The sequence below is a fragment of the Anas platyrhynchos genome, chromosome 9 (assembly GCF_047663525.1).
Source record: "Anas platyrhynchos isolate ZD024472 breed Pekin duck chromosome 9, IASCAAS_PekinDuck_T2T, whole genome shotgun sequence".
Taxonomy (NCBI): domain Eukaryota; kingdom Metazoa; phylum Chordata; class Aves; order Anseriformes; family Anatidae; genus Anas; species Anas platyrhynchos.
In genome coordinates this window covers 8,664,870-8,675,559 of record NC_092595.1, presented here as the reverse complement: position 1 = coordinate 8,675,559, position 10,690 = coordinate 8,664,870, and the positions used below count along the sequence as shown (strand labels likewise).

The following is a 10,690-nucleotide window of genomic DNA, read 5'->3' as shown; positions in this document are numbered from 1 at the left end:
ACCTTGCATGCAATGGAAGACACCACACACACTGCATTTATTTAAATAAGTTGGGTTAAAGACTACAGTCCGTAAGTGACTTTTTTATTGCTCAACCTGTTAATACGTAAGTTATGAATTGCTTCAAAACTGTTTTACAATGAACTCCTTGCAGAGAACTCCTTATTTAAGAAAGATATAATTTTTTTAAGAATACATTTAATAAACTTTTGTCATTCACACTTTATTTAAATAATGGTGCTAGAAGTCTCTGGAGATTTTATTCGAGTTTGGTATACTGCCTGTGTTTTTTTAATACTTGCTGCTATTCAGTCCTTTGAGCTCTCAAAGACGTAACCAAACCATTTAGTTGTTGATGAAATTGTTATCTTACCTATCAGAAATAGGCTCTTGCTTTGTAATACTCAGCTGAATGGTTTGTTGACAACAGGGGACAGTAGCTGCATGAGTAAACTCCAAGAGTTTTGGTCCCTGAACAGACACCTGTCAGTCAAGCCCAAGTCTGGACACTTAAAAGGGGGGAGAAATTTACCTCCCTGCTGCTGGATGTTCTGCCAACAACCTACCCTCTATTTATTGCAGTTCCCAAGGTAATTTAAAAAATAAGTTGGCAAGTAAAATATTCAGATTAAGCTGTGTTTTAAACTCAATTCTATTGTCTGCAGAGTATAAAATGACAAACCTTTCTTCCATTAAAAGTTCAAAGGACAACTGGCAGGTGTCAGAACAACTCTTAAGTCAAATTAGGAAACTGTTCAAGAACCCAAGGCTGAGAGCACACATGTATGTGTATGTTGTGTGGGGAGAGGACAAGGCCACACTGTGTTGGCCAAGTGCACAGCTTATTTTGCTGCAGAAGAAATGGGCACGAAGCGCCTGGGGGAAGCCCATGGCTGAGCAACTCTCCGGGTAAGCTCCTTGTTGCACAGCTGGTGCCAGGTGGGAGGTGCGCTCACAACGCATGCACAGGTGGTGGGGCTGTACCAGCAGCTGGCACAGGGGTGTTGCTTCAGGGCCTCACAGCAGCTGGGGAGCCTGAACCCAGGGGCCAACCTGCTGAGCCTGGCAGCTGTGGAGGCGCAGTCCAGCCATGGCCAGCACAGCTCCTGAAGCAGCAGCAGTGGTCACTGTGGTCACTGCTCTGTTCACCTGAGTGCGGCGAGGGCTCTGGCTGTGACCTGCATGTATGTACGCAGGTATGTAATTAAAACAATGACCCAGCTAGAAGTGAAAGGTTTATTTAATAAATATAATTTCCATAAATCATTTTTTAAACAACTTCTACTGCCCGAGCTGTACAATAAACATTGACGCGCTGTCAGAGAATCAAAAAAAAAAAAAAGAACATGAGGCAGCCACAGTGTCAGAGGTCCCAAAAATCTTTGTACTTATTATTGCTAGTTTCCAGTTGTCAATGCCCCTTATTTGTCTAAAATTAAGGATCAACATTGTTAAAAGTGTACCATCAAATGTTCCTCACAAAGCTATAATTCAGATTTTTTTTCTTAAAAAAAATTTATCACACTCCCCTAACAGAACAGGAGTCTAGCTGGCTTGTTATTTTAAATTGTGCATAAGAACTGAAGTCTCCAATGTAACCATAACTGGAAATTTTAAAAATCTATTCTTTGCTGTAGTTAGCAAATGCCATCCTCTTTGTACCTGAAAACGATCCTCGTTTTAATCCATACAGTTGAGGAAAAAGGAAAATAGTTAGCTTTTATCTTTTAACTCATGGCAGAAATGCAGAAAGGCTAAGAATGACTGGACTTGGCTCATAAACAAACACTTCCCTTTAAATCTGCTGAGGAAAAATTAATCTACACCATAGCACATTTAGGTGTATTGTAGGGCTTCTTTCAGGCAAGTCACACTTTATGGTCTAAGCTACAGTATTTTTCGTCTCTTCCCGTTTAACATTACATAGACACCTTTTGCCCATGGCCCCTCAGATTTTTATTCTTGTCCATGCAGTTAGACAAACCAGAAAGAAACAACAACAACAAAAAAGTCTTATCTCTAATGATGACAATTTTATATACTTACTGTAAAACAACATAACATGGCAACAACTAGAGCAAGGTGAATACTTCAGTGATGAGAATATTCCTTTTAACGAAAGCCACAGAAGCTTGGGCAGCAGACAGGGTCTCTCTAAGTTATTTCTGGCATCTCTACGAGCAGTAGAAAAATCTGTGGAAAGCAGAAGCCTTGCAACTACTGATGCAAATGTCTGTCTAAGATGATCGATGGCAAGAGCTGATACAGCCACGCGCAGCCAATCTTTCCTCCTCCTGTTTATAAATTGAGTCATTCAAATACAGCTCAGAAACCAGACAAATCATGCCACTGGAAGCAAATAGCAGAGGCAAAGAACATACAAAACAACTGACAATAAAAGAATCACCAAAGAAAATCTGCAAAGAAGAAAGTCTAAATAGGAAATAATTTAGGAGAAAAATCTAAAATTAGTTTTTGTTTCCCTGACAAACGGTTCACTCAGCTCTAGGAATGTATTACCATTTTTAAAAAGTGTTTTGTGTAACAATGCAGCAGCAGGTGCAGTTACAATGGTGTCATAGCTATCAATTATTCTACAGCAAGAGACTAACATAGTCTAAAAAATGGTTATGCACGATTATGCACTTTTGGACCCTGAATTTCACCAACATCACTAATATTAATAAGTCTAGACACGTCAGATGAAACTTAAAAATAATTTAACTACTGACTGAACAGCTTTGAGACATTTCTAACACTAGAAAATGATTTTTTTTTCTCCAATATAGAAGTTAGTCATTAAAAAAAAGTGTTTGGAAGTATTACTAAAGGTTCCTGGTAAGAAATTATAGTTGCCTAATATTCATTCTAAGTTGCATAATCTTTTCTTAAATAATCTTTTGCATTAGAAAACAAATCATTATGAAAAGGTAAAGCTGAAGTTCTCAGCATTTTCTCCTTTGTGTTTTTTTGTACCCTCTTCCCCCATAGCCTTAGAAAACATATAGAATATATATATATATTTTTTTTTCCATCTTTTCACTGCGCCCTTTATAAAGCGTAAGTTTGGTAACTATGTTGGTAACTATAAACACCACCACCTCGCTTTTCACAGAACAGGAAAAAAAATGCTGAGAATTCAAATCAGTTATCAGGGTGGCAAATGGAGAAGGTGCTCCTTCAAAGACACTGCATAGTAAGGTGACAAACACCACTCTTATTTACTGGACTGTCTACTGTAGGCTTTCCTGCCATATGTTACGGATTTCAGGCCAAGAGATAATTCTACAATTTCTTCTCTATGGCCAATTCTTCCTCATCTGTTAATTCTAAATCAGAGAGATTAATTCTATCATTAAATTGAGTAAGTTGCATTTTGTTTAAACTTCTTTGTGAAGACTTCTACAGTGTACGCACTGCACAGTGAGTGTTTTATACATTTTAACTGTCAAAGGAATACACAGATTATTTCATCTTTCAGTAAAAGCAATTTCAAATTAGCTGTGATGTACTTACAAACACATGGTCAATTCCTCCCTTCAAAACAGCTGTCAGACCAAAACCTGTGGTCTTGTACGAACCAATTCTACACTCATTAAATGAGACATTACTGATTTAGATTTACTGCAAATAGAAAAATATACCTTGGCGGACAGATGGATTCTTAAATTCTTCCTGAATTGTTTAAATGCATGTTTCTTCGGTAACCTTACAAACACTGAGAAAAGGGAAAGTAGGGGGGAAAGGGAGAAGAGGAGATGGAAGGTTTTAAAGAAACACATAATGAACGTAAATTATTCTTCAAATACAGGGCTGTGCTTCTTTTGAGCAAATATAATTAACATATTTGTATGGTAAAAGCCAAAATCTATTTATGTACAGAGCTTGAACCAATCTAAATGCTTGGAGTGGGGTTGTTTATCAAAGCCTCTGACTTTCTGTACAAAGTTAACCACAGTTTATATTTCAATACACAATACGCTAACCACGCATACTGATGAGGTAATGAGGCCTAAGATGGTCAGACAAACCGACTGGATGCTATGGCTGACATGGACAAACAAATACTTCTGAGAAGTTCAACATGGTGGTTCAGACATAAAAGATACAGCTAAACAGCAGAGATCTGTTAGAATAATCTAAAACATTCTTATTTCCTGGATACTCATGGCAGCTAGAAGACTGGCTCAGAACAAGAAGTCATTAAGAACATCATTATTTGGAAAATAATTAATAGTATATATATGAAATGTAAATAAAGCTACAGGAGTAGATGAAATCCAAATATATATATATATAGCATATCTGCATAAAAATTTTCTCAGGGAAGGGAGAGGCAGCAAGGAGTTTAATGCATATCTGCACAGGAACCAGGTCTTGAAGTATATGCTGTTAGCAACATTGCATGTTAATGCCCATTACATGTGGTATGCGAGACTATGTTCAGTTATTTCTTAACCATCTGGACATTCAATGTAGGGATCTAGTATACAGCTAAAAGCTTCATGCACTGCACTTAGACAGTCAAAGGCATGATACAAATATGTACTATGAACACTAATTAAATACTTACTTATTTAAAAGGAAAATTTCCTGTTTCTTTCCTCATGTCATAACTTATTTATGGCTTCTAGTTGTGAACTGATCTTGGTCTAATACCAGCAGGATGAAAACCTCATATCTTGCATGTTCAAGTCACTACAAGTTCCAAAACAAGGTTGCAATGACAATGTACTAAAAAACATTGCCTTTAACAATGAAAACTTGAAAATCTAGTAGTGTCTGCAGCCTTCAGTTTAGAATGAAGCTGCCAGTCCTTAATGCAAAGATAAAGTTCCACGAGAACTGAACTAACACCAGTTAAAGCCATGAACTAGAAGAATTAATAGCAGACCTGTTTATAGGTTAAGGAACATCCAAAACATGACACAAGGAGAACTGGACCTCACCTGCAGCTCACTGAACTTGGGAGAATTTGGGATGATCGGAACAAGAGGGATTACACCCCTCCCTGGCCCCACTAGGACATCACATCAAGATGTTTCTGCCACAGAATTTGCTTGGGAGACAGCGCTTTAGCCAACAGCGAAAACTCATACAGCAGCTAATGCTGTTTTTGTCCATATTTAGGCTTAACTGAAGCTTAACAGGTTTGCATAGACACTACTTACAGGTGCTATTTACAGTCTGTTCAATTTACAGTTTATTCCATAAAGAATATATATATTTAATCTTTTGCTGTCTGACAAGGAAGATTTTTACAATATTGATGGGACTTCTTCAGTATCAGAGACTGACTCCAAACTGGATTCCCAAACAAGCATCCAGAAGCAGCAGCATTTTTACTGGCCTCTACCTGAAGCCTACCTAAGACAATGCTCTATTATATCTCTAGTGGCAGCACCTCCATTTTACCTCCCACGTTTAAGACAACTAGTAAGCTTAGCCATCTTAGCAGAATGAAGAGGCAAATGTTGCTACACAGCCCCAAACATCCAGACACACTTACACTGGTGAGAGAAGAGGGGAGGGGAAAAAAAAAGTACCTGCACGATGTACCATTCAAAGTTGCATCTGTGCAATCTGTTTTTATTGGCATACTTAGGTATCAAAACATTGCCACCAATGTCTCAGATCCTTTAGATATATGAAGATAATTAAGCATTAATTGCATCTTTGAAGTACAACATGACCAAATATAAATACATGAAAAAGAAAACATGCAAAGATTCCCCAACGATAAAAGAATTACTCATTCAAAAAATTTATGCTAGTGAGACACCTGCACAATACACAATTTCTTTCTCAATTTTCCATGTCAAATTCGTGAATTGTTATAACAAAACACAGAGCATTAGAAAAGATGACTGGCTTCTGAATTGTACTTCAAGAAAAGTGAACTGTTACACCCCTTACAATTCCAAATTACTGATCTGTAAACTAGCTGCTTTTCAGTGATGACTAACACATTGCTATTCATACACCACCATAAATATTTGAATTGTATTTCACTCTGAAAAGTATTGAGTGCTAATACACTGTAGTAACCACCCATGGAAATAACAAGAGTGATGTGAAAACCGTTAAGACAGCATCTGTAAGAAACAGGTTCAAAATGAGTGTGTGAGTGTGTGTATGTAAAGTGAACGGTCATCATGAAAAATGCAACTTTATTAAAGTTTCATTTTGCAAATTCAGTTCTATTGAATCGTTTGGATTTGGGAGAAGAAAGATTTTGTTGCTGTGTTACATCAGTGTCTCAAGTATCAAATACAAGATTCCAATCTGCTAACATGGTAACAAAAAAGATTAAATGGTCAGAGGTAAACGTATTCCTTACAAAAATTATTTAGCAACTTGTGGATATAATTAGAAAAACTATTGGAAGCAATTACAGTCCATATGACTGTTATGCTAGGCCACAAGACAAGCCACAGTTTGTCTTTAAGTCATGCTATAGTCCTGTCTAGGGCAGGGATGCAGCATTGAACTCACTTCAGAACCTACTATAGGTATGTGAGCACCACATGGCTTCCACATGGCATTTACAAATGTCCCTGTTAACAAGTGGATGAGTCCATTGTGGAGAGAGTCAAGATGCTTCTGTCGTTGGCATAGAAGGGATCCGATGAACTCCATGATCTAAAGTAACAATAAAAGAAAAGTTTGGCTGACTGGGAATTTAAAATCTAGAGGCAAGGCGCAAAGTCTATGAAAGCAAAGAAAAAATGTTAGGAGATGAGGCAAATGAAGCTCTTTAAAAGACTGATCTATTAGTTTTATGTAAAAAGCTGCAATTCATTTAAACGTTTGAAAGTACACTATAGTTAATAGAGCCAACTATTTAATTAAAAATTCCATGCCTGCTAGAAAGGTAATCTCAGCTACAGACATTTTCACTGCTTTAAACTGAAATGACCAGAAGTTTATATTTATTGGCCAGCTTTCCAACTAGTTTTAGTACTGTGCCTCACAAATGTCGCACATGTAAGTACAGGCACTTTGAACGCTACGGTTTGATTGCCTGAAGTCATTCTAGTAAAGCCTTGTGGTAAGCACAGCTAACCACAGCATGCCAGTAGATTGCTGTTCTAACATTAAACACCCGTGCTGTCTCAAGTTACGGGTGGGCAAAACCTTATCTGCAGCCATGAGTTTATTTCAACCCTTACTGTTAAATTTAAGTTAAAATTTAAGACATCGGGAAAAATATCTAACATGTTATGACTCTTGATTCAGAAGTGATCTTGCAACATCTCTCTCTCACGGATGGATTACTGCTTTTGGAGAAGAAACACTTTAGAGGGGCCGTTGTTTCTGGTTGAAAAATATTATATGACTGTACATGAAAAGCTGAAAAATAAAGGGTTGGAATGCAAGAAATCCAAGTATAACAAACTTATCCTCCAAATTTTCCTCTGTCAGAAATCTGCTGTTTCTTTAGAACTGTTACATGCAGTGCTACACAAGTACTACTAATGGCAGAGCCAACAACACATTAATGAGCCCTACTGTACAAGAATGTATGTGATCCAGCATTCCTAATATTTTAGTGACTGACAAACTGACAGACAATTTAATGGAACAGACAGACAAAAATGCATTTCATCATACTACACCACACATTTTATAGTGAATGAAACTATAGAAAATACTTCTTGAATATGTTTTACAAGCAGTAAGTACTGAATTCCTGTAGCCCTCTACTCCAAGCATTTGCACAACTTTGATTCATCAACGTTTCTATCAAAATTTGATACCGTATTTGATTTCATGTTCAGTTATCATATTTGACAGAGTATCAGGAGCACAAAATACAACACAATCTATCTACATCAATATTATTTAAAATTTTGCTCATCATTCCACAGCATGCTTACAATTTGCTGCTGTCTCCTGGTTGAATATGAAGCTGCTTTATATAGCATAAGTATGCAAGAGGCTGTCTAACTTGTGACTGTGTGATCTAAGACATCAGCTATTAAGCACAATGAAAGCAGCTCAAGAAAATTTACAAGCATTTTTAAATCACCAAATAGCTTTTCTAACTGTACCTTCAGGATTTCTTAACTTACACCTGCCATATGTGATCAAAGCAATTAGTACATTAAGAAATAAACAAAGACTTTCACATATTATAAGGCAAGTGTAAGGGAAGAATGTAAACAGTCTCGATTTTTAGACTAGGTTTTAAGTGATGTTGCTGTGGATGCAACTGAAGTCACTGGAGAAAAGACTGAAATAAAAAGTTTTCTTTGTAGTTCTACTTTACAGAAAATTAAGTGAAATGACAAAGTGGTTCAAAGAAATTTCAACCAGAGGCAAAAGCAAAAGCTACGGAGCTTCAAGCCCTAGTGCGGCACCACTATAGTTTTGCATAATCAATAAGCGTAATACTAACTTCGGTGTTCTAACAATTCAGAAGTTACTTAGCTAGCTGTAACTTCATTTGAAAATCACGAGGTAAGCAGACACGAAAGCTGAGAAAAAGCAATCTTCAAAAAATGCTTAATATTCTGTCAAATATGATTCATCTTCAATAAATATTTTTAAGTTAAAGAAAATCAAACTGCGTGAAAAAAGGAAACGGTAAAAGTGTAAATACATTGCAGAAACAGAATACCTACCTTGTAAAATTACACATTACTAAAGCAAATGTTAACCAAAAAATCTGCTCTATTTAGATAACAATAAATGAAAAAAATAGCACGAGAAATGTTTCATTTGTAAAGCACAGTTTTACAGAGAAGTGGTGAAAAAACACCAAAAAAAGAAACAAAATAACAAAAAAAGCCACAAGACCTTAGAGCAAATACCACCAAGATGTTGATTTTTAGACCAATTAAATGCTCATCTTGTAGATTAAGAATTCTATTAAATCGTTTATTTTACACATCATGCCCGCCTTCTATACAGCAAGAATTTAATTAAAAATGTACTTATCATAACAGTTCATTTTTCATATGGAATGAAACATTTTGCATAATCATACCCTAGATTTGTAGAAATGCTGAGTAAATTTCATAAGCAAGCCAAATGAGAAACCAACTGAAACCACAGACATGGCGTTCAACACAAGAGTTCAGAACGGGGATGTACTACATATCACGTCAATACCTAAAGGCAAAATCAGAACTGACAAAGCTTGTCAGTGAAAATTACCCACACGAGATTTCATACTGAACGAATGATATCATGACCTTTAACGAAAAGAGACAAAGTGTCAAATACAGAATGAGTTTCCTTGAAAATGCATGAAGTGCAACTTTTTCAGGTTTGCCTTTTGACCAATGAAGGACCATGGTATCATTCAGGGATTGAGATCACGATGTACAAAAGACCATTTGTATTTCTACCCCCAAATATTTCCGTGTTTGTAAGACAGCCCTCTCTATTTGGAAACGGGGAGATGGCACACGAGCAGATTTAGTAAGAGCTTTTTTCCCCTCACAGTTTTGCTCACTGCAAGAACAGTATCGCTCCTCAGAAGGATTTGATTACTGTAACGTGCTTTTATCCCACAGCGGTTTATTTTACATGTGGTTTGTGAAGGAAAAGATTTATTTAGCACATACTTTGGAATGGCACACATGATTTTGACAATAAACCTTCTAGAACTTAAAAAACGTTTAAAATTCTTAGAACCTGATGGCTCTGTTCTGTCAATTACACTGATTTTAGAAATAGATTATAAAAGTTATACTACAAAAATATTTAATCTCCATATCAATCAATGGCTGCAAGATTAAAGACTTTCCTTATAACAATAAAGTTATATTCAAGGAGGGGGTGTGAGCCTTTTCTATATCTTCAGGAGTAATTCAAGCTCCAAGGTAAATATTTGGAGGTTGTACATCAAGAACCAAGGGGAAAAGTCTTTTGACTTTACAAACAACTCCTGATTCGTGAAGGCAAAAAATCATAAAACAGGAGAATAAAAGCAGCAGCGAGGCTTGATTATCTAAAGAGAAGAATGTACAAAAAAAAATCAAGAGAAATTATGATAGATACAATGCAAGAACTACTAAGCCAAACTAAACATTTTAACAGAAATTTTTTGAAAACCGTTTTTCCCCCTCCCCATCCCAAAAGAAAGCACTCAAAAAGAAGAAAGAAACTTATCTTTGAGGATGAATAAAATACAATAAAGTGTTGCATTTCCTACTTAAATAAACAAAACCTGCAGCTGGTTTGTTAGACATCTATAGCTGCAGGCTCATCAGGTTCCAGTTTATAGGAGAATCGTCTGCAGCAAAGGCTATTGAGAGAAATTCCACACCTGTTGACCCGGGTTGGACTACATCTTCCCATTAGTCGTTCCAGCATTCTTCTAACAGATGTGCATGCTGTTTCCCCATCTGAGAAGCAGCACATGGAGTCCAAGCAGTTGATACCTGAACTTGTCTCAGTAAGCTGGAAGGATGAAACATAAAAAAAATAAATAAATAAAATTAGTATTTGTAAATTCTAGCAATAAAGATGTTATCAGAAATCACTTAGGAAAGGCAGGTTTTCTTGAAGTTAATGTGTTGAATATTTTTCAATCTTACTGAAGAACTACAATGCTGTTCACCATTTCCCTTCCCAAGGCCTATAAACATTATTATTTGATGTTCCCAAGGTTTAAAACACAGCCTCGCTGAGCATATGGAAACTGTATAACACCATTTGTGCTTAATGATAAAAATAA

General features: G+C 36.4%; 1 protein-coding gene across 12 annotated transcripts in view; it reads right to left on the bottom strand.

Annotated features, from left to right (window-relative positions):
• Window positions 1-1,222: 1,222 nt before the first annotated feature.
• ATP11B (ATPase phospholipid transporting 11B (putative)) overlaps window positions 1,223-10,690 on the bottom strand; it is a 62,467-nt gene continuing 52,999 nt past the window's right edge. For 2 of the 12 annotated variants that reach the window (XR_005268041.2, XM_038183906.2), the window contains 3 exons: window positions 10,280-10,413; window positions 3,645-3,718; window positions 1,223-2,294 (listed from right to left, as the gene is read on the bottom strand). Coding sequence is in view for 9 of the 12 variants with exons in the window: in XM_038183906.2 (XP_038039834.2) it covers window positions 3,685-3,718; window positions 10,280-10,413 (168 nt within the window). In the remaining 3 variants the exon portion in view is untranslated. Of the gene's footprint in view, window positions 3,719-5,556; window positions 10,414-10,690 lie in introns of those variants that run through there. The other 10 variants (XM_038183904.2, XM_038183905.2, XM_027464666.3 and 7 more) reach the window with 6 other exon arrangements.